Genomic DNA, 24,553 nt, shown 5'->3' on the forward strand with positions numbered 1-24,553 from the left:
TCTGCCATATTTTCATGCTACTATCTCCCTACACAGTTACCAGGACTACTGAGTCAGAAGAAGATTATAGAGAACTCAGAGCAGCTCTTAAATGCCCTAGACCAGAAGTGACTTGTGTCACTTCCACCTGCAGTTCCTTGTCCAAAAGTGGAATTCAATAGCCTCACCCTAACTACAGGAGAAGCTTGGACATGAGAGAGACGTGCACATGGAATCTTGAGAGAATTCTACTGTCTCTGAGGCACAAAGGATACTAAACTCGCTCAGTGTCCCAGAGCTGGTAACAGATAAAAGCTAGACTGAAACCCAGGCTGCCCGGCCCCAGAGCCTGTCTTCTTGACCACAGTGCTGGTGTAACAGTTCCACACGGGAGATCTACTGAGATCCAGAGGGCACCTCGTGCACTGTTCCTCCTGTCCCCACTCTCTTCTCAAAAGTGACCGCCTCTTCTGCTTGAGTAATAGGGTGTTTTGTACTTCATAATCCTTAGCTTACTATGGCCAGTCAACTAGCCCTGCCTTCTTACTTGCTCCTCTCCATAAAATAAGAGTCTATCCTGAGCAAGGATTCACCATGAATGCATCGGCCAGAAAGAGCAAGACCCACCCCTCAGAAGCCAGGCTTGGCCCTCCGCCCTAGCAGGGGTGTTCTAGCTGTCTCCAGCAGTCTTTGGTGGTGGCTTTGAGCAGAGGTATTTTTCTCCCTGGTTCAATGGAGGTTGGGAGGCAATAGGAGTTGGGAAGATTGCACCAGGATACTAGACATCCCCCATCCCCTAACAACTTCCCAAAATGGCTCTAGAAGAAAACGAACGGTACCAGCCCCTACTTGTGACAATCTGGACTTATCCAATGCAACATCAATGTCAACCCAGTGTCTACATGGCTGGGCCAGGCACGCTGCAGACTGTACATTGTGCGAACCTTTCAAAGACCCCGTGGGACAAATCTTATTAACAACCACCCACTCCTCCACTTTTCAGATGAGAAGACAAAAGTTAGAAGAGGTAAACGGCTTGCCATGGGCCATCTTATAAGTGTCTGTGCCAGGATTTAAGCTCAAGGCTTTGGGATACCAAAGACCCTGCATCTTGCCAGTACACCACACTGTTTCTCTTAGAATCCCACGTTAATAAAAACAGGCAACATTGATTATGCCAAGCACTGTGCTATGTGCGTTTCATGAATTATTTCATCTGATACTAACAATGACAACAACAAAGAGCAACCATAGGAAATAGGTGTCACTATTGCCATCCCATCTCATAGATAAGGAAACTGAAGTGTAGAAGAAGGAGGTCCATGAAGGTCAAAGAGCATAAGCGGATCTGCCTCGGATCACAGGCTTTAACTACTAGGCAACACTGCCACCTGGCTGTAATTTAAACGAGAACATTGGAGACCTGGGACTGGGAGAGGGGAGCAGGTTAGCTACAGAAAACTTGTGAAAGTGCTCCATTTGGCTTTATCTGTTCATTCACACCTCAAAGTCTCCCTACAATAATTGGAGATTACTTTATATAGTTTGTTTTTCTAACCGATTTTCTCTCCATGAGGGCTTGTGATGGCTTTCTGACCTGTTATACGTGAGCATCTCCTCCCCCTTCTAAATCATTAAATTCCTGCCAAGTTCTCCACCCCAGCTGTGGCCAGGGACCAAGTTCTGTTCTGTGCACAGAGAGAACTGAACTTCCGATCAGAGAGAACTGAACCCACAAAGTCCCCATCCAAGACCTAACCCAAGTGTGTCCTAGACAGTACCAGGTAAGATGGAGGTGAATGACAGCTTCTTTGGTGGGGGGGTCGTTGTGTTTATATGTGTGTGTTTATCTGCCACAGTGCAGTAAAGTATATGCTGAACTTAAAATCTGAAGACCCAATTTCAAATTCTGGCAGTGCCACTTACAGACCTTGAGCATGTCTCTTAACTTCTCTGACACTTCTTTTCCTTTACTGCAAAATGAGGATGGTGATATCGAGAGAGAGGGCTCAATGGGAATATACATGTGATATGCCTAGCACCGTGGCTGGCACATGGGTGATTGATTTAATGTTAGACAGCTCTGAATGTGGTGGGCTGTGGGAGGAGGGTACCGAGAGGTATAAAAAACACCCAGAAAATAGCCACTGGAAATTGACACATTCCATTATGCAGAAGTTTGTTCACGGTATATAAGGTGAATGTCTTTTATTAAAAAATATGTTTTTAATATCTAACATGGAAGGGGTTGGCCTCAGAATTTGCTGGGAGTTAGAAGGCACCTCAACATTTATTGAGCCCTTATTCTGTATCAGACTCAGTGCTGGCAAAGTGATTTATATTGATTATCGTGCTAATCCTGTGGAAGCCAGATAGTGGGTATTACTACTATGCCCTCAAGTTTGGAGACATGAATGGTGGTCAAGATCGCTCAGCTGGTACCCAGTGGAGCCAAACCTGGCTCTGTAACTCTAGGATCCCCTATAACACGCTAAGGATGTTGCCTCATAAAATAAATAGCTTTTCAGTCCAAATGCTTGTGAAATTAAAGCTCTGTTGCAAGAACTCATCAAGGCACTATGTACCAGTCATATGGGATTAGGGTCCATCTAATGACCTCGTTTTAACTTAATTACCTCTTTAAATATTCTATCTCCAAATACAGTCACATTCTGAGGTACTGAGGGTTAGCACTTCAACATATGAATTTTGAGGGGACACAATTCGGCCCATAATGAAGGATTAATTAATTTCCTCATTATTTCTCTTGGTGTCGTTTTGGTTTTTAGCCACTTATTAAGGGGTTGTTTGCACTGTCCTTGAGTATTTTAAGGAGGCTCCTGCAGTAAACACCTGTGTATAAAAATAGCAATTGAGTCTGGTTTCTTGCTCTCATTGAGCTCATGCCTGTGGAGAGAGGTATTTGTTGGAAAAAATAGCAGGCAGGTTTTAGAACTAGCTCTGCTACTAAACTTGCCTTGAAACCTTGGGGAAATCCCTGTCCCTCTTGGGATTTTGGCCTAGAATGGGGGTTTTAAGCTCAAATGTCGACAAGAGCTGGACAGGTACAGTAAGTGCAGAAGCAAGTAGCTGTAACAACATAGGGAGTAGTGGAAACCCTGTTGAATTGGACAACATTCCATTTAATTTTCAGCTCCAACCAGTTGGTGCCAGGTTGAAATAAAGGCCCAATGTTGCCAGGCCTTCTGAGTTTTCAAGAGAAATCTTCAATTCACATTTTAAATGAAATGCCCCAAATTTTAAATATTGGCAATTCAAATTTTTTCCTCCAAAGGATGAGGGTCAAACGTCTGGGCCAGCTGATTATCTTAGGGTCTTTCTTCCCTTCAATGCTCTGATAAAACAGAAGACAGTACTATTGATTGACAGGCACTAAAAAGGAAGGGGACATACTTTAGTTCATGTGGTCTAAGGATCCACACAGACAAGGAAACTCTAAGGGATGAAGCTTTCGCATATCTGTCCTCTTTTCTGCAGACAGTAGCAGGGTTCTGAGGGCAGCATCAAAATTAATTGGGGTTAGGTTATTACGAGTCTAAACAGGTTGAAAATAAATTGAGTCAAGTTTTATTGATCTCTTTTATGGGTCTATTGTCAAACAGTATTATCTTATTGCTGAAACAGGGGGAGGAGGCTTATTTGTTTGCAGTGATGAAGTGCTTGAACCTCAGAGCTATTTGTGAAGTGGCTTTCTTCTCACAGAAGTTCTAGCTTAAGCCAATTTTCACAATCGAACTTCAAGAAGCATCCTAATAAATGAGCGTTCTGCTCCCATGTTAGAAGCATTTGTTGGGATCTGGAGTGGCAAAGAAACTTTGTTTCATAGGTCAAGTGATGGATTGGTAATAGCTACCTGGAATGCTGTCCTGGGGAAAACCCCGAGGCCAGATCCCGGTCCAGTAAGGAAGGTGCTGTGATATTAGCCTCCTCTGTCCTGAGTGTGGTGGTGCATAGTTGTCAATATTCTTAGAGTCTCAAGTGACAGAAACCCAATCTCAGGCAGGAAAAACTGTTGGCTCATAGAATTCAGGACAGGATATTACCAAGAGAGGGGTAGAGATGCAGATGGGCCTCAGGAACAATAGTTCTGAACCAGAGACTTGCATGCCTCTGAGATACTCTCTGCCCCTTATTTCCATGTCTCTGAAATCTTCCATGTTTTCTTCACTCATGCAAAGCAGTTATCTCCACATGACAGGAATTATAGCCACCGACAGTTTCCAAAGTGTGCATTTCATGGCTTCTACCAAGGAGAGACTGCCTTATATACCTTTTGGTAACAAGCACACACACACAAATTTTGGAGAGGGATTATGATTAGCCCAGTTTGGATTAAAAAATCATGGGAAATGACTGCTCAGCTCTGGACCAGTCAACTTTAGTTTCCATGAGAACCATACGTTTGGGCTCGGTGGGAAGAGAGGTCTCCAGAGCAAGGATAACATGAGGTACAGAACTTTCAAGATGATGAGTTTCTACCGAAAAGGGGGTGGCCACATGGCCGCCATCCCAGGGGGTTAAAAAAAAGAGAAGGAGAAGACCCTCAGAAATATGTGCCAACCTTATCTGGTAGCTATAGCCCCTCCCCATCATTTTTTGCCTCATCTGGGAAGAGAAATCCCCACCTTAATCAGTAAGTTGTGCCTTCCAAATTCCATTGAGCTTAAACAAAGTATCACTCTAGCAACTAACCAGGAACGTGCCTTCATTTTGTGGAAGAAATTCTTGCTCCGATGACCAACCTACTAGCCATCTCCTCCCAAGGCAGGTGGTGGCCTGAGAATTCTGTGCCTGCTTCCTGAGGACTGCTCCACCATGCAACGGCTGATGAAGTTCCGGGTCCTCTGGGACATCCACAGATCCCGCTGTGGCTTCCATCCTGCCCTTCAGCGCCTGCGCTGCCAGTCTTTATCGGGAGCTGGAGCCCCAAGATGGAATGACTATGATACACCTGAGGAATTTAACTTTGCAAGTGATGTACTGGACTACTGGACTCAAATGGAGAAGGTAAGGAGACACCCATGATGGGGGGTGAGAACAGGATTGACCTCTTTCTCCTAGTAGGTTGAGGGGCACAGAACTAAGAATGGCTTCTGGCTAAGCTTACAAGCATCGTGGGAAAAGCTTAAGTTTTTGGCTTCAATTCTCAGCCTGGACACTTCCTCAATTCTCTGAGCCCCAATGGTTTTATCTGTGAAATGGGGATAATCTCATTTAAGAAACAAGATAGCAGGTAAAAAGTATCTGGTACACAGTCAAGTAATTGTGACCAAGTGTCTAGTTCTAATCACAGGTCAGCAAGTTGATGTTGGTCTGAATTCTCACCTTCAACTACTGGAACTGTGAGTCTAACTAGAATTCATCTCATCACACTTGGGCGTGACTTCAGGCTACACCGAGAGGGAGGGTACAGGCAACCTGACTGTGCACATGAACATCTGACCATGTAACAAAATCATGTCATCTATCTTCCTATGAGGATGGCAAGTACATCTGGAGTCTTCCCTGTCAACTGCCTACTTGAGCGTGTGGCTTTAGGGTATGTCCAGAGAAACCTGTCCCTGTGGTCTCTGCAGAAAAATGCACGTCCTTGGTTTGTCTTTTACCAAGAGACAGACCAAGAGAGGAGCAGTGGTGACACTAAGAGTTGGGGTCAACAGTGGGTGGTGTTCCAGCTACTAAGTCCCAGCTGGTAATGTCCACATTGTGAAAACCCACTGAACACTGTCTTTGTACAGAAGAAAGAATTCACCTGAGATGGACTCAGAGAGTTGATGTTTAATTTCCCATGAACATACATTCATATGTTAGTATTCAAAGCTTACATGCCTTTCATAGGGACTTTTTTCCTACCTCCATCTCTTTGCTTTTTCTGAATTTCCATAATAACTCCAAGGAAAATAGAGCCCTCAGTTATGGAGAGCATTTTTTTTATGTGCCATGTCAAGCACTTTGCACTTAATATTCTGATTAGATGAACATTTTAATTATCCCCATTTTCCAGCTGAGGAAACTGAGGTTCCAAGGGTTCAAATAACCTACAGAATTCACATACCTAATAAGTGAAGGAGCAGGATTTGGGTCCAGGCTGTCTGATTCTATAATCCACTGTTTAACCTGGTCTCACAATCTGATGATGTCCAAACATCTCTGCCTTTAGACTACAAACTGACTTTCATCACTGCCCAGACCAAAACTCTGGTTAGACTTTTTGAATCATAAGAAATGGCTGGAAAGGCCATCGGTTTTTTTTCTGCATTTATCTTCATAAAGTCCTTATTAGTTCACACATCAACCCCTGGAGATTATCACCATGTAAATATTTTCCCAGGGAATGCCCCGTCTTTGTTGGGTCATTGTCAATTCCTCCATATCTCCAAACTTCTCCTACCCCCAGCACCTCCACCCTATTTACATTCATTCTCACAACAGTTCTGATCTGTCTCTTTCTACTTTTCCAACTGCCTTGATCACGATCAGTGTCTCTCTAGTGACGTACGGTGTCTGACACCTAGCAACCCCTCAGTACACATTTGTGGAATACATTAATTTTGAAACTTGCCTTACGAGCACCGTAGGGATTGATGCTGCTCCCATGGAAGACCTTCTGGAGGGCGTGTGCCACCACAGTCCACTCTGGCTTTCTGGGACTCCCCTTACGACTTAACAAGCATCATTCAGAAACTGATCCGTAGCCTAATCAACAACACAACCCAAACCACAACAAATAGACAGAATTTATTTTGACTCAATTTTCAACACATTTTACTTATTAAAAATGTTAAGTTAGAAATCCAACATTTTAATGTAATTTTTTTTTAGCATAAGCCAGGCAACATAGGTCCAGGGGTAGAATATAGTCACTCATTCAGGCCATCAATTTATAACCCCTGACTATCCTTGGGAATTAAACTCTATATTACTCTAGGCTCCAAGGATACTACACTCCAATTGATTCATGGAGCAGCCTCCCAAATCTATTCATGAGAGGTCACGTTCATGTCCAAAATCATTCATTCTGTCTCTTTGATACTGCATTCATTCATTCAGTTAGGATTTAGTGAGTACCTAACATGTGTTTTTGGGATACAAGTTTTTTACCTCTTTGGTTAGAATCATTCCTAGGTGTTTTATTCTTTTTGATGCAATTGTAAACGGGATTGTTTTCTTAATTTTTCTTTCTGATAGTTAACTGTTAGTGTATAGAAATGCAACAGAACCCACACAGTTCAAACCTGTGTTGTTCAAGGGTCAACTGTATTTGTTTTATGTATTAGGTGCTCTTATGTTGGCTGCATATATATTTACAATTGTTATATCTTCTTGTTGGATTGATTCCTTTATCATTATGAAATGTCCTTCTTTGTCTCCCGTTATGCTCTTTGTTTTATTATTTTATTTCTATTTTTTTAAATTTATTTTATTTATTTATTTTTGGCTGTGTTGGGTCTTCGTTGCTGCGCGCAGGCTTTCTCTAGTTGTGGCGAATGGGGGCTACTCTTCGTTGTGGTATGCGGGCTTCTCATTGCAGTGTCCTCTCTTGTTGCAGAGCATGGGCTCTAAGAGCACAGGCTTCAGTAGGTGTGATTTGTGGGCTGTAGAGTGCAGGCTCAGTAGTTGTGGTGCACGGGCTTAGTTGCTCTGCAGCATGTGGGATCTTCTAGGACCAGGGCTTGAACCTGTGTCCCCTGCATTGGCAGGTGGATTCTTAACCACTGTGCCACCAGGGAAGCCCTGCTCTTTGTTTTAAAGTCTATATTGTCTGATATGTGTATTGGCACACCAGCTTCTTTTTTTTTTTCACTTCCATTTATATGGAATACTTTTTTCCATCCCCTCACTTTTTCAGTCTGTGTGTGACTTCAGATCCGAAGTGAGTCTCTTCACAGGATATAATGGGTCTTCTTTTTTTTTTTTTATCAATTTACCTACTCTATGTCTTTTGATTGGAATATTAATCCATTTATATTTAAGTAATTATTGCTAGGTACGTACTTATTGCCATTTTGCTGTTTTCTGGTTGTTTTGGTAGTTCCTTTTTTGTTCCTTTCTTCTTTTTTTCCTCTCTTCCCTTGTGATTTGATGACCATGTTTAGTATTATGCTTGAATTTCTTTCACTTTTCTGTGTGTGTACCTATTATAGGTTTTTGGTTTGTGGTTGTCATGACATATATATATATATATATATATATATATATATATATATATATATATATATATATATATATATATATCTGTGTATGTGTTTTTTAAGTTGATGATCTTTTAAGGTCAAATGCATTCTAACCACCCTACATTTTTACTGCTCCCCCCCATGTTTGTTGTTTTTGATGACATATTTTACATGTTTTTCTTTTGCATATCCATTAACTACTTATTGTGGGTATAGATGATTTTATTTCTTTGCCTTTTAACATTCCTACATAAGTGGTTCCTGATCTTGGAGAAGTGGCCTAATGTAGGAGATGTCCTATGGGCCCAGCAGCACACTCCCCTCTGGTCACCAGAGTTGTATGCTGTAGGGTTGTATGCTCTATGGTTCCGCCCTCTGTGGGCTATGTGGGCCCTTCTGTTGCGGCATGGCCAAATACCATGGGTGCACTGGTAGTCAAGGCTGGCCCCCAGACTGATTGGCTGACATTTCCTGTCTCATGTAGTGGTTGCCAGCCTGTAGGCAAGGATGGTTCCTGATGTGGCCGGCCATGTGGCCTGGGATGTTCCAGGGCTGATATTGGCCCACTGGTGGGTGAAGCTGGATCCTGGGATAGCTGGCCATGGGGTTGGGGCACCTGGAGCTGGGGTTGGCCCACCAGTGATTGGGGTCATCTTTAGATTTAATTTAACCCTGAAATTCCTTATTTATATTCCAGAGTTGTTGTTTTTTATTTATTCATTCAATACATATTTAACGAACATTTACTATGTACCAGGTACTCTTCTAAGTGCTTTGATAAAGAATTTAAAAGTTATCACTAATTTTTTGTTGTTGTTTTATTGAGATATAATTGAAATATGATTATCACTGTTTTCCTAAAAAAACAAAACCCAGCAGTTTTTCAGGTCAAACTCAACACACTAGCATGCATATCAAAATATTTAGACATAAAATCTGGGGTTTTCATTGCAGAAAAGCTTTTAGTAAAGGATATAACTTTTTTTTTAATAGATAGGTTAATAAGATTTCTATTCATCAACTTTGGAAAGTTAAATTTTTTTAGCAATTTGTTCATTTCATTCAAAATGTCATAAAGTTATATTTTGACATAAAGTTATTAATATTTTTATTATTGCTATTTTAATGTCTGTAAGATTTGTAATAATGTACACTTTTTATTCTTGATATTTTTAATATGTTTATTCTCTCTTTTTTTCTTGATAAGTCTTCCTAAGAGTTTACCAATTTTATAAATATTTTCAAAAACAGTTTTGGTTTTACTGATATACTCTATTGTGTATTTGCTCTCCATTTGGTTGATGCCTACTGTTATCTTTATTATTTCTTTTCTTGTATGCTCCCTTGATTTAATTTGTTATTCTTTTTTTAGCTTCTTGAAATGGAAGCTTATGTCCTTACTTTTAAGCCTTCCTTCTTTTCCAATGCATGCATTAAAAGTATGAATTTCCGGGCTTCCCTGGTGGCGCAGTGGTTGAGAGTCTGCCTGCCAATGCAGGGGACACGGGTTCGAGCCCTGGTCTGGGAAGATCCCACATGCTGCGGAGCAACTAAGCCCGTTGAGCCACAATTACTGAGCCTGCGCGTCTGGAGCCTGTGCTCCGCAACAAGAGAGGCCGCGATAGTGAGAGGCCCATGCACCGCGATGAAGAGTGGCCCCCGCTTGCCACAACTGGAGGGAGCCCTCGCACAGAAACGAAGACCCAACACAGCCATAAAAAAAAAAAAAAAGTATAAATTTCCCACTAAGCACTCCTCTTAGGTACATTATACAGATTTTGATATGTCATATTTTATTACCATTCTGTTCAAAATATTTTTTATTTGCCTTTTGAGTCTTCTCTGGCCCATAGATTACATAGAAATGTATTGGTTAGTTTCCTGATAGTTGAGGTGGGTTTCTCATTGTCTTCTTGTTAATGATTTCTAGCTTAATTCCATTGTGGTCAAAAAGTATACTCTGACTTTTGACATTTCTGGAGGTTAGTAAACATTAGAAATGCAATGGAAGAGAATGTGAGTTATATCATTGTTGGGGAAAGTGTTTTATCTATGTCAATTAGGATTTAAATTCTATGAAATCTATCATATTCTATCATTAATTTACAGAAATTATAGAAATTCTACTTGTATTTCATTTTAATTAAAAATGAAGCAAGCCCTTTCTATAGGCAGTAAATTCTTATGTGTTTTAACATTCAGAAAGAACCATCTCATTCATCAATCACATGAGTAATTGATCTACCTTTCCAATTTTCCTTCTTTATATTTTAGTTAGATTAACAAGGAGTAGCTATGTAGGTTTTTGTTTATTTAAATCAACTGTATTTATCTATAATTTACCTAGAATACAATTCACACACTTTATATGAGAGTTTAATAAGTTTTAGAACATTTCTATCACCTCAAAAATTTCCTTTTGTCCTTTCCTAGTCAATACCCACCCATCCCCACCCTGAGCCCCAGGTAGACACTAATTTGCTGTCACTAGCCATTATATTTCTCTTTCCTAGGGTTTCATAGAAATGGATTAATATAGGATGCACTCATTTGTGTCTGGTTTCTTTTACTCAGCATGTTTTTGAGATTCATTCATATTGTTTTGTGTATTACTTCTTCATTCTTTTTTATTGCTGAGTTAGCTAGTGTTCTATTTTTTAGGTCTATTTCTCAATTTTCCTTTGGCTTCAAACTTCACTGCACAAAACTTTAAATCTCATATCCAGTTTAAAGGTTGTGTTTTATCTTCTTGAAAACATGCTAATCTTAATATCACATTATCAGATTAATTCTGAGCCCCCAAAACCATAAATGCTTAAGCAATATCTTCTTCAAGTTGCAAGAGTTAGGAATCTAAACTTTTGTCTGAATAAAAACAAAAATTGTTTTTACCTTGATACCCCAAACTTTCTATCATTTTGTAAACTCATACAGAAATATTATATAATCTGTTCCCCTTATATAGACAGTGCACAACTAGTCATTTATACTTGCAAACATTCCTTAATCTGTTGGAGAATATTTTTTTTCATAGCACTGATTTTTCCATAGATATGAATATATGTATATACATATATCTGTGTGTGTGTGTATGTATGTATGTATATAAGTCTTATCTCAGGTGAGACACACTCTTTTGTTCCAGTCATATGAGGCAAAGATGGTAGGATCATGTTTGCACATATGTGGGAAATAATTTCTGGAAGATTATACACCAAACAATTGTCAGTGTTGACCTTCAGGGAGTGAAAATGTGATGAGAAATTTGAAGAAATTTTTCTGTTCATAAGAAATTTTTCTGTTAGTAAGATTGTGCATTGCCTGAACTTTTACTCTGAACATGCTTTGTTTGGGGAATTAAAAAAACTTTAAAAAATCATTTTACTTGGGGAAAATAAAAGACCTGATTTAAACAAGAAAATGAAAGTTGTCCATAGACATTTAAAACTGTTTACATACATGTGTATATGTATGTCTTGTTCACCATTGTATCCTTTTGGTCTAAGAACAGTGCCTAAGAAATAATGAGAACTTGACAAATATATGTTGGATGAATGAATGGATACTATTATATAAATTTGGATTTAATGTAAATATGGTTTTGCTTTTCTAAATTGATATTGTATAAGATTTTTATTGCAAAAATATTCTGAAAGTTTTCTTGATTGGTTTAATCATATTCCATAACATGAAAGTAACAATTCTGCCAACAGCATATAGTTGAATTCTAGGTTTTTTATCCATTTTGCCAATCTAGTTCTTTTGATTGGGGAATTTCATTCACTTACATTTAAAGTAATTACTGATAAGGATAACTTACTATTGCCATATTGTTAATTGATTCCTTGATGTCACAGCTTTTGTGTTCCTCAGTTCATCCCTTACTGCCTTCCTCTGTATTTAGTTGATTTTTTGTAGTGATACGTTTTGATTTTCTTTTCGTTTCCTTTTGGGAATATTCTGTAGATAGTTTCTTTGTGATTACCATGGGGATTACATATAACATTCCAAATTATAACACTTCATTTTAAACTAATAACAACTTAACTTCGTTCACATACAAAACCCTACTGTTTTCCAGTTCCCTTGCACCTTCCTATATTATGTTATTGATTTCACAAACTATATCTTTACATATTGTCTACCCATTAACATAGATTTATAATTATTTTTTATGCTTTTGTGGTTTCCATACAGTGAAAGAATAAAAAGTGAAGTTATGAACCAAAATTATAACAATACTGTTTTTATATTTGTCTTTGTATCTATCTTTATTAAAGAACTTTATACTTTTATATTTAAGTTACTCTCTAATGTCCTTTCATTTCAACTTGAACTCCTTTTAGCATTTCTTGTAGGGAAAGTCTAAGGATAATGAATTCCCTCAGCATTGTTTTTTTTTTAATCTGAGAATGTCCTAATTTCTCCCTCATTTTTAAAAAACTTTTTAATTTCTATTGGAGTATAACTGATTAACAATGTTCTGATAGTTTCATGTGCACAGTGAAGCAACTCAGCTATACATATTCTCCCGCATTTTTGACGGACAATTTTGCTAGATATAGAATTTTTGGTTGACAGTTTTTTCTTCCTTATCACTTTAAATATATAACCTCACTGCCTTCCGGTCTTCAATCCACTGGTAATCTTATTAAGAATTTCACCTGATGAGTCGCTTTTCTCTTGCTGCTTTTAAGATGCTCTCATTGTCTTTGTCTTCTGTAGTTTGATTGTAATGTCTCTCTGTGGGTGTCTGGGTTTTCCTACTTGGAGTTCATTGAGCCTCTTGTATTTGTCTCTCCATGCTTTTCCTCAAGTTTGAGAAGTTTTTAGCCATTATTACTTCAGATAAGTTCTATGCTCCATTTTCTCTCTTTCTTCTCCTTCTGATAGTCCCATAATGTGTATATTGGTGTCTTTGATTGTGCCCCATAAGTTTCTTAGGCTCTGTTCATTTTTCTTCTTGTATGTTTCTTTTTGCTCTTCCAACTCAATAATTTTAGATGACTTGTCTTCAAGTTTACTGATTCTTTTTTCTGCCTACTCATGTCTGCTGTTGAGTCCCTTTGTGAAGTTTTCAATTCAGTTATTGTATTTTTCAGCTCCAGAATTTCTGTTTGGTTCTTTTTATAATTTGTATCTCTTTGTTGATATTCTCATTTTGTGCATATACTATTTTCCTGATTTGCTTTAGTTCTTTGTGTTTTCCGTTAGCTCTTTCAGTGTATTTAAGACAGTCATTTAAAACTCTTTCTCTAGTAACTGCAGCCTATGTCTCTTTAGGGTCAGTTTCTGGAGATTCATGTTGTTACTTTGAATAGGCTGCTTCTCTTTTTCTTTGTAGACCTTGTGATCTGTTGTTAAAAATTCGATATTTAAAAACAATAGCCACCTCTCTCAGTCTTTGCAGACTGGCTCCATGCAGGGAAAGACCTTCAATAATCTGCTCAGTATGAAAACTTAAGGTCTTCTCTGGCATGTGTCTTTCCTGGTCCTGTGCATGTGCTTTTATTTTTTTTTTTTTTCTAGTTTTGGCTGCTCGTTAACGTTTTAACTTCCTTAAAAGTCTGCTTCTTCTGGGGGACTTAAATGTTCTATTCTTTCGTTGTCTGTAGTCTCTAATCCCTAGGTAACCACAGGTCTACAGTTTCCACACACTGTGACATCTGCCACTGTTTTCAGATACCTCCAATATGCCCTCATACCCATCTGAGCTCCAAGTCAGTCAAGACAGAAACGAGTGCCTAAGGCCGCCTCCAGACAAGCCAGAACATTGCACACAAGTTTCAGTCTTTTCCGTCTATCCTAGGGGAGGGGCTGGGAATTGGGTGGCTTCCTCTGACTACACTGTACCACATCAGAGAGCGGGTGGTGCAAGACTAAGCAAAAACACCACAAAATTTCTTACCATTTTGGTTATGACTTTTTATTGTTTGGGCATTTGTTGGTTCCTGTGGATGTGTGACTCTTTTCTAAATTCCTACAAAGCCATCTTAGTCTATTGTTGTTTACTTGATGTTTTTGTGAGGGGAAAAAGGCCCTGGAGCTTCCAAGACTGACTTCTTGCACCTATTGAGGTACCTTAATTTAAAAAATAATTTCCCCAAATATTCAGGAATTAAATTATCCTCTTTTATTTTGTTGTAATAATAATAACAACAGTAATTTTATTGAGCACCTACTATATGCCAGGCACTGTTATACTCACTTGACCTTTTAAAATAATTAATTTGAACTTTACTACATTCTAGGTAGTATTATTATACCCGTTTCATAGGTGAGAAAACTGAGGCACAGAGAGTAACCTACTGTCCATGTGGAACTAAGACAGACACATGGGGAATAAAATTGTAAGTCTTCAATAAGTAACGTGAAGGCTCTTCATGGTTTTATGTGACTTAAGAGGAGGGGGTTAGAGTAGACCAGAAGAAGTTGACTGGATCACACCTCCCCCCAACATCTCTTGGCGCTATAAATGCTTTAAAATGGGATCTCAGACCTTGAGCTACACTCACAGTGGAATGTGACTGTGGTGGTGGATTGGCCAAATTAGTGCCCCTTTCCTTTGAAGCAGGAAATAACATGTAGCATATGATCCTAACCAGGAAGGCAAGAGAGGTCCAAACCCAGCCCTGTGGTGGGTGAATAACCAAGGGGATGAAGTGAAGTGGAGTTTCAGAGAGATGACAGACTTAACCCGTCGTGCAGCCAACGTCTTCACACAGACCTGTGGCCTCCAGGAGGGAGACCATCTAGCCTTGATTCTGCCTCGAGTGCCTGAGTGGTGGCTGGTGATCGTGGGCTGCATCCGAACAGGTTAGTGACCCAAACAGACCTTTGGGCTCACCTAGAGCTAGTTTGTCCTGAAATATTAGGTGCTTTCTCTTCCCCCCAGTTTTTCTTCTTCACAGTCTTTCTTTTTCTCAGACTCACTCAAATATTATTTTACTCCTTCTCATCCACTCTCTCGCTTATACTCACACCCTCTGAAACAGAATGTCGTAATTCTCTCTCTCTCTCTCTCACACACACGCACACACACACACACACACACACACACACACACACACACACACTTTCTCTTACACGGTCTCAGACATTCTTGCTTTTTTATAAGATTCATCAGTTGTTAACGTTTTGCTATATTCAAGCCCTCTCTCCCAGTGAGTCATTTAAGAATCCGTTGCACACACTGTGACACCCATAAACACCAGATAAACACTGGAGCATGCATCTGCTAAGATCCAAGACATTTCCTTCACATAACCACAGTAGAGTTATCACACAAGAAGTTTAACACTGATGCAATATAGTTACGTGATATACATCCATTGTCAAAATTCCTCGATTGTCCCAATAATGTCCTTTATAGCATTTATTTGGTTTAAATCAAAAATCCAATGCATTGCATTTAGTTGTTACATCTCCCCCATCTCCTTTAATCTATAATGTTTCTCTACGTTCTACACTGTCTACATGATGATGACAATTTTGAAGCGTCTAAGCCAGTTGTTTTGCAGAAGGTCCATCAAAATTTGTATTTCTGACTCCTTCTTCATGATCATCTTCAGGTTAGACATTTTTAGCCCAGGTACTAGAAGGGCAATATTGTGTCTTCCTTGGTGCATCACATTGGGGATATACAAAGTTGGTTTGTCCTAATATAATTGATATTGTTTTATGACTTTAGAAAGGTAGTATCCACCTTTGTAAAGGTACCTTTTCCCTTTGTAGTTAGTAAGTAATCTGTCGTGTAATATTTATGGGACTGTGTGAATATCCTGTTCCCCAGCTGTCTTTCACCTTATGGTTTGAGAATCCACTGATGATTCTTGACTGAAGTGAATATTTTAATGGTGGTCTTTTATTAGGATTTTCTATTTATATCATTCCCTCTACATTTATTAGTTGGCATTCTTCTATAGAGATATTCCTTTCCCTTTTAATTGCTTATCTATGCATTAATCTATATAATCAGTATGGGACTCATGGATTCTTTTTTGAATCACTTCAGTTGTTGTATAATGCATGCTCATACAACAATATGTCGTGCTCTTGCTCACATATTCTCTGTCTCATGTTTTCTCACAAATAGTTGATTAATCCATCAAGATCAAGAATTAACAGCAGTGGCTGAGGGAGTATAGAGAAGCCATGCCATCTGTGTAGTGAAGAGATGGTCCATGAGAAACCCAAGACATGATTTGAGACCTCTGGGATAAGAAGAATTAAAGAGGAGTAGAAGCAAAGGACGGAAATTCCAAGAATGGTCATAGCACATGGAAATGCCTAGAGTCAGGAGTAGCCTATACGAAGAATGGTCATCTTGAAATAGAGAATAGAGTTGTGGGAGAGAAAGATGGAGACTGAGCAGTGCCCTCAAAGTCAGGATGGGGAGTGTGGTATTTTCCTGGAGAGAGGGCCCAGATGTTAGTGAAGAGAAGAAATGTGGAGGGGAAAAAGTCAGTGCTCTGTGGAACTAAGCAAGCTAATAATACGGAAGGTGGGTAGTAGGAAGATTCAGGACAGGGCATCTGGTGGAGAAATTAGAATGCAATTGGGGCACACAAAGACTTGAGCTAATTGTTGGTGATGGAAGATGGAAGGGAAAGTAGAAAAGTTCAAAGGACATTGTAGTTAACTATGGGTACGACGAACGAAGGAAAGAGAGGAAATTCAAGATGACACAAGGAATGATGACAAGAGATGACAAGAGATTCACGATGACAGAGAAGGAAGTGAGAGGAGAAAAATGGGGGCAGGGATGCAGTGTCAGGGACACTGTCCTACTTGTATCTTTCCCAGATCCTGTGTAAATTTGTATAAAGAAGGACTCACCTGTCTACTGGCTAGATCCATTTAGAGTAGAAATTATTAGGGCAGGCTTTTCAAATTTTAATGTGCATAGAAATCACTTGGAGATCTTGTTAAAATGCAGATTCTGATTCAGTAAGTTTGGGGTGGGGTGTGAGATTCTGTGTCCTAGGCGGTGTTGATGCTGTAGACCATATTTTGCATACCAAGAAGTTAGGGGATTTCTATGCAGATAAACCAGGTCTGACAGCCAAGGTTGTGAGGCTGTGAAAGAGATACCAGAACAAGCAGTTTCTTTCTCATCCCTAGGGATCATCTTCATGCCAGGGACCACCCAGATGAAGGCCAAGGACATTCTCTACCGACTACAAGTGTCTAAAGCCAAGGGCATCGTGACCACAGATACCCTTGCCCCAGAGGTGGATTCTGTGGCCTCTGAGTGTCCTGCTCTGAAAACCAAGCTCCTGGTGTCTGACCACAGCCGTAAAGGGTGGCTGGACTTCCGATCACTGATTCAGTGAGTTTCTGGTCTGATGAATGTGCTTTCTGAGGAATGGCAGGAGAAAGCCATTCACTGCCAAGTGCTGGTAGAGAAGCAGCCAGTGGGAGGAAGCTCACCAGGTCTGAGCCTCTCTTCACAGCTATGTCACTGATTTGCTGTGCAACCTTGGGCTAGTTCCTTCTCCTCTCTTGGCTGCAATTGTTTTCTGTATAAAATGAGGAAATTGAGCTTCTATGGCTCTCTCACTAAAATATAATCACCCCTGTGCAAAGGAGATGTGTAAAGTCAGAGGGTTATTGTGTTGCATTTTCCTTGTAGGTGGGGAATCTGAAATATTATTTTTATGTAAGTAATTAGCAATTAAAGAAGTTGAATGAAAGGTTAAGATGAATTTTTAAGGTGAAACTTGAGACTGAGAAAAAAATGACAGGCAGCTTTGGGAGCAAACACTTTCCATGTCTTAGGGGGTGGGTGTCTATAGGGACACCTTGAAGGGAAAGTTAAGGAAGTGCTGAAGGTAAGAAAGACCCCTCCACCTCCAAAACTCTGATTCTGCAAGCCTTCAGACATTCTTCATATCACACACAAACCATGCTGGATTTGTTTTCTTGAAGTACTTCCACAGTTTTTAAAGCTCTTTACTTCAACCCCCAACGGCAAATATTACAGTGAAATCACATCTTATGCTAGATTCTAAAGTCTGAGAATTAGATTAAAATAGCTTAAGCAAAGAATACTCATTAAAACTCACCTAAATTGCCCAGACTCAGTATGGTATCATTTCTCCACAAGACCCAGTGCTCCGTCCAGCACTGGGATTACTTGTAGCCTCTCTGACTGAGTACTATAGGAAGCTTGCATTTACAATTGTAATAGGCCCAAGAAAGAGACTCTCAGCCAAGGAGAAGCTCCCCAAGAACCGAGGCAGATGGAGGGAGCTATGGATTCTACCTTCCACCTCTAGCTCATGCTAGGGCAGATGTACATATATATATTCCTTACACTCTCATTCTCCCTAGCTTTCTCTTTCCCAACCCTCAACACCAAGTTTATGAGGTTAAATTCCCATGAAGCTAGTCTGTGTAAAATACAAGGTTAGCAGTGTGACTAAAAGCATAGTATATGGATCACACTGTCTGAATTTGAATCTTAGCTCTGCAACTTGCTGGCTATATGTCTTCAGCTAAGTTACCTAACCTCTCTGAGCCTCAGTTCCCTCATCTACAAAATGGGCATAAAAGCAGTACTTACCTCTTAGGGTTGCTATGAAGATTGAATGAGTTCTTATTTGCAGATCATTTAGAGCATTGTCTGGAATCATTGGAAATATTATTTCAATGTTTATTCAATTAAAAAGTAATCCATCATATTTTCCCCATTTTTTAAAATGAAGAAATGTCAGTCCACCTATCCAAGTCACCCATAAACTTTGTTTGGTGCCTAATACCGGGACTTGCAAACCCCAGTTTTCTGACTCTAAGCCTCATATTGCTTCTTTTGCTTCCCCAGAGGATGGAAAAACAGGAAACATGACTTCTATCCTTTTGTATTGAATCCCTTTGCAGATCAGGATCCCCAGTTCACACCTGTATTAAGTCAAAGACCCTGGACCCAATGGCCATCTTCTTCACCAGTGGGACCACAGGCTTCCCCAAGATGGCAAAGCACAGCCATGGACTTGCTCTGCGATCCTTCTTCCCTTCATGGTAGGAGAGAGGGCACCAACTTAGAAGCTGGGCCACAGATCTGGGGTGAAGTGTGTATGTGTATGTGCTGGGAAAAGAACTCCTCGTGGAATTGACCCCATGCTGTTTATCCTTTCTGCTCTCTTTGGTTCAGACACCTAAGGGTGTGAGAAGTATAGACTATGTATGAGTGTTTGCTGACAGAGGCATCTGAATGACAAAGGAGGCACATTTGGGTCCTTCCTGAGCACCTGGTTCACAGCAGGCATGGAGGAGATGTGGGTGGAAACAGTAGGCATTCTGCAAACCACACAAATGACAAGCCCCTATGTCACTGTCAGTGGTTCCAGGGTTTAGTGGGGAAAGATAAAATGCTCCAGCAATGTGACCTTATGTGACAGGTCTTCTCCTCTCCTCGATTGTGGACAAATCCGGCATGAAGTTTCCCAACCAGGAACTGTTAGGGAAAAATAATACCTGGAACTAAGCCACACCAAGCCACTGCCCTAACCTGGAACAAACATAGAGGCTGAAGCTGGGTTAACCATTTAATCAATTTTAAACCAAACTCTTCTCCCTTCTCCCCGTCCCCCAACTAGTAATATTCAAATCAGACCACGTTCTGTATACTTTGTACCTTATTAACCAGACCAGGGGGACAGAGAAGGCTTTTTGTAGACATTTGGTATCTGTGCTAATGATAACAACTGAGTAGCAAACTCCTGGAGGAATGGGGGTGGAGAGAAGGGGAGGATAGTATAGTAGTCAGAATAGTATCTGAGGCCAACTGTATTTTGGAGTTAGCAGGAAATTACTGCAGCTGAAGACGTCTGATGTCCTCTGGTGCCTGTCAGACACAGGCTGGATTCTAGCTGTCGCAGGGTTCCTGCTTGAACCATGGACAGCGGGGTCTACAGTCTTTGCCCATCATCTGCCCCAGTTTGATCCCAAGGTCATTGTACAGGTAAGAAGACAAACCTTTCGATATCAACAAACTCCCAGAAAAAACTCATTTCGAGTTCAAAAACTGGATCCAACTGAAAATACTTTATTTAGCAAAGAAGCCTCTTAGTATAATATAACCCTGGTTCTGGGTTTCTCAAATGTGAAGGACTGAATCAATCATTGTATCAGAATTACATCAAGATGTAACTTTGAAGAAAACACATATTCCAAACCTTTCCCTAGAACTATGGATCAGACTTTGTGGACCTGGGAACCAGAATATACGTTTTGAGAAATGAAAGCAAACAGAACAAGCTCAGGTCTCCTGTATCCTGGATCCTGGCTCTACCAGGACCAGGTAGCTGGTGTGTGAATGTTGTATTTGTGTGGCTACTCAATTTAATGATGTATTTAGAAACAAAGGCATTGGAATATGACAGATCTAGTTTCGTATCCCATGATTGACATTTATTAGTGGTTTACTTACCACTCTGAGCTTCAGTTTCCTTATCTGTAAAATGAGAGCCTTAATGGTTACTATCTCTACAAAATTGTCGGGAATATTAATGAGATGACATAGGAAAGGTGTGTAAAGTGCTTAGCCCTGAAACTAGCACAGAGAGAACACTCAGTAAGTGGTAGCAGTTGCTGTTATGCATATACCATGATAATAACTGAGGTCACCTGCGTGAACTCCTTCAACGTATTTCTCTTCACTTAAAAACTGTCTTTGTGTCTCCACTCACTCCCCTGCTTTCTATCTCAGAGGCAGACCTGCCCCTTCACCTCTCAACGTCCAGCTCCCTCCCGACAACTGCTGCTGATCCTGTTCTTTTCCCTGCCCTTCTGTTTGGAGCCCCTCTGTATTAATCTTTAACTCATTAAACCTTTTCTCCTGTATTTTCAATCTCTCACTTTTCATTGACTCTACTCCCTCAGTCCATAAACATATTCATAGTTCCTCATCCTAAGAACACCTTCCCTTCACCCTGGTACAGCTTGGACCAGCCCCGTCTCTCCTCCCTTAAGGTCAAATTGCTCCATAGCACATTCTGCACTTGCTACAGCTACCGCCTGTTCCCCCAGCTTAGTCCTGAGCACCGCAGTCATCCAAGGCTCTGCCCTCAACTGTCCCTCCCCTCTAAGCAGCTGCCTTTACTTCCATTTCTCCAGCAGGTACATCTACTCATGTGGCTCTCAAAACTGTCCAGTCTTCTCTCTCCAGGCTAGTTCCCCCCTGTTTTTCTGCTGGTTGGTTAAGTTAATCTGATCATCCCTCCGACACCTGAAACTGTACCTCCCACTTCTCACTCCCTGTCCCTGTGTCAATATCTGCCTCTCCGTCATTACTTTCTGCCTGCATCCTGCCAGCCTCTGAGGCATAAAACTGTGCAAGCCACACTGAATCCACCTCTCTCCTTCCCCCACCAGGTCTAATTCTCCTTCCCCTACAAGGGGTGTCCCCAGAGTCTCAGTGTATTTTAAGCTTGAATGATTTCAAAGAATTGAGTCTACAAATTTACCCCCATCCCTGCATTTGAAAGTTTGTTTAATTTACTTTACACTTATTACTTTCGTGAATTTTTAAAAATAAACTTTTTAAATTACTTGGTTTCAGTCTCTCCTATTGAAGATGGGAGATAGTGACTAAAACGAAAAATGTTAAATTAAAAATGTACTATTCAAATTCACAAAACAAAACTTTCCCTTCATTCCCTCCTTACGCATCCCCTCAACTTAGACTTCCTTGTGTTGCGCCAATAGTACCTGACACATGCCATGTACAAAATTCATGCTCAATTTAGGTATACTGAAAGAATTAACAGATGAATAAATGGGCTCTCCTAGAGGAGAGGTCAGAGTTAAAAACGCTAATAACAAAACTATATTTTAAATCTTAATTGTAAAAATAAAATTTTTTCTCTCCTGACTTTCTAGACATTATTCAAATACCCTATTACCCAATGCCTTGCTGCACCCTCTGTATTTCGAATGATTCTGCAGCAGAATTCCACCAGGTATGGTAGAAGTGGCTGCGGTTGGTAACAGGAATCGTCGGGTAGGATTTTAAGTAATCTGATGCACTGTGGTCTGACTGATTTTAGCTATGGTTCTTTGAGGATACTGTGTGGGGGGGGTGTAAATGTTGGTGGTGATATTTAGCAGCTAGTCTAATTGGTTCTTTAAACAGGATTCAGAGAACCAAATGAAACACTCAGTGAGCCTTGCATCATTGTGGGGTTTTTTTTTTATAAACGTTTTTGTTGTGAAATAAACATACAGAAAACTATATAAAATATACATTTACAGATTAATGAATTGTTGAAAATAAAACAGCTATATAACTGCTCACCCAAGGCACAAAAATAGAACATGGCCAGTGGCCCCAGAGACCTCCTCATGCCTCTCCATCTCCACTAAAGGAATCCACTATCTTGGCTTTTATGGTGTTCATTTCCTTATTTTCCCTCATAGTTTACATAGGAAATATCCCTAGACAAATTACTCTACTTTACTTGCTTTTGAACTTCATGTAATCGTACATTATTCCATAATATCTGGCTTCTTTTTTCAACATTATGTTTCTAAGAAGTGTCCGTGTTGTTACATAAGCTAGAGTTAATTTTCATTGCTGTATAACATTACATTTTATGAAAGTAGCACATTTTAAATCAGTTCTATTATTGGGCATTTGGGTAGTTTTCAGTTTGGGGCTATTGATGATTAATGCTGCATTGAATTTTTGAGCATGTGCATAAACACGTAATCACACATTGCTGTAGATCTTCTCTGGGAGAGGAATTGCTAGGTCACACTGACATTGCACCCTACTACCTTATTTCCCAAAGTATTGAACCAAGGTATGCCCCCCCTAGCAGGGGAGGAGAATTCCCATTGTTCCACATTTCTGGCAATAGTTGTTTTGGTCCAAGTTTTAATTTTTGCCAATCTGATGGGTATGTAGTATCACACTGTAATTTTATTTTTGCATTTCCCCATGTTTGTGAATTAATTTTTAACTCATCTGATCTGCTCTTTGAACCTTATGGTTGTTTATGTATCTTTTAGCAACTCTGAAATTGAAATGGCTACTTCAAAATCAGAGCTAACATGTTTTAGACATATAAGACTTAAAATATCAAGGAGTTCAATTTATGAACGTAACTGAAATACAGCTTGATTTTATTCATGAACCCTCAATCTGACAGAATTATGTTTCCAACTGTATTTCAAAGCTCATATTACAACTACTTGTTGCAAAGTTCTTGAGGTAGTGAACAAACCCCATGAAAATTCAACCAGGGCATGAATATTGACTCTGTTGGAGACTCTGCCCATTTTATGTACTTTGGATAAAGCTCAAGAAGAATGAGGAACATACTCTCAATGAAGCCAGCCCTCCTGTCCATCACTACACGCTCTGTATATACGAGGAGAGGGTGACAAGGGATTCTGCCACCTCCCTCGTCCCTACGAGCTAGATCAGCTCAGCCCCATGTAAGGTGGTACTAAGACCCCAATCACTTCTACCCATTTCCTTCAGGGAATCCATCATTATTTTGTGATGGTTTTTGTATTATTTATGGAAATCTTCATGGGGAAAATAGATGAGAGGATTTACATCACACAACGTACCTAGCAAACTACTGCAAATGTTCCCAGCAGACTTTTCTGTTCTCTCCCAAATTCCTGCTCTCAGGGCTGTTACTTGTGATCCTTCTTCCCTTCACTTACATGAAGCCCGGTCTTCCTTGATGTCCCGAGCAATTCATTTCCAACCCCTAATTTGTGTTCTCCAGCCAGAAACACAAAAGGCCTTCAGTTCACATAAGCCCACTCTTCCCAGAAGGCGGTACACTTCTATTACCATCCTAGCATATCCTTGGGGTCTTATCCCTCAGCCCTTATGGTTTATACAAATATCCCTCTTAGCCACATAGAATGCTTAGAATGTGTTCCAAGCACACTTTTCTCCCTCTTGTTACATCAACATCCATATTCAATCCTGATCTCCCTGATTTAACCCATTAGCCTCACCACCACCACCACCTACCCCTGCCAGATGAGTTAACAGGTACCAACAGGAAGTGACTTCCACTTGGACTTGACCATCAGTAAAATGCCCAGAAGGCAAGTAAGAAAGCAAAGAAGCAGAAGGGTGAATGATCCAGATGACAATGCTCTGAGCTCTCCCTGGGCCTGGGGCAGAGCGCCCAAGCCCAATCTGCGGAGGCCCTGTTGACACCTTGCCTTCCCCTCAGCCTCAGGTTCCCCACCCTGGAGCACTGCTGTACTGGTGGGGAGGCCCTGCTGCCCGAGGAGCAAGAGCTGTGGAGAAGACAGACAGGCATTCTGCTCTACCAGGCCTACGGACAGTCAGAGACGGTAGGTGAATGGTCCCTCTGGGCCAGTCAGGATGTGCTCGTCCACGG

The 24,553-nt window shown here is 40.3% G+C and overlaps 1 protein-coding gene across 2 annotated transcripts in view; it reads left to right on the forward strand.

Annotated features, from left to right (window-relative positions):
• Positions 1-1,634: 1,634 nt before the first annotated feature.
• Positions 1,635-24,553, forward strand: part of LOC309614324 (acyl-coenzyme A synthetase ACSM1, mitochondrial) — a 47,275-nt gene continuing 24,356 nt past the window's right edge. Inside the window, exons 1-8 of one of the 2 annotated variants that reach the window (XM_082362537.1) lie at positions 1,635-1,763; positions 4,765-5,007; positions 14,780-14,990; positions 17,298-17,505; positions 19,056-19,196; positions 19,980-20,139; positions 22,059-22,138; positions 24,383-24,506. In XM_082362537.1, the coding sequence (XP_082218663.1) occupies positions 4,816-5,007; positions 14,780-14,990; positions 17,298-17,505; positions 19,056-19,196; positions 19,980-20,139; positions 22,059-22,138; positions 24,383-24,506 (1,116 nt within the window). In that variant the 5' untranslated portion in view covers positions 1,635-1,763; positions 4,765-4,815. Of the gene's footprint in view, positions 1,764-4,764; positions 5,008-14,779; positions 14,991-17,297; positions 17,506-19,055; positions 19,197-19,979; positions 20,140-22,058; positions 22,139-24,382; positions 24,507-24,553 lie in introns of those variants that run through there. The other variant, XM_082362538.1, reaches the window with a different exon arrangement.

Source organism: Balaenoptera borealis, assembly GCF_965194805.1.
Source record: "Balaenoptera borealis genome assembly, chromosome: 16".
NCBI classification, from domain to species: Eukaryota; Metazoa; Chordata; class Mammalia; order Artiodactyla; family Balaenopteridae; genus Balaenoptera; species Balaenoptera borealis.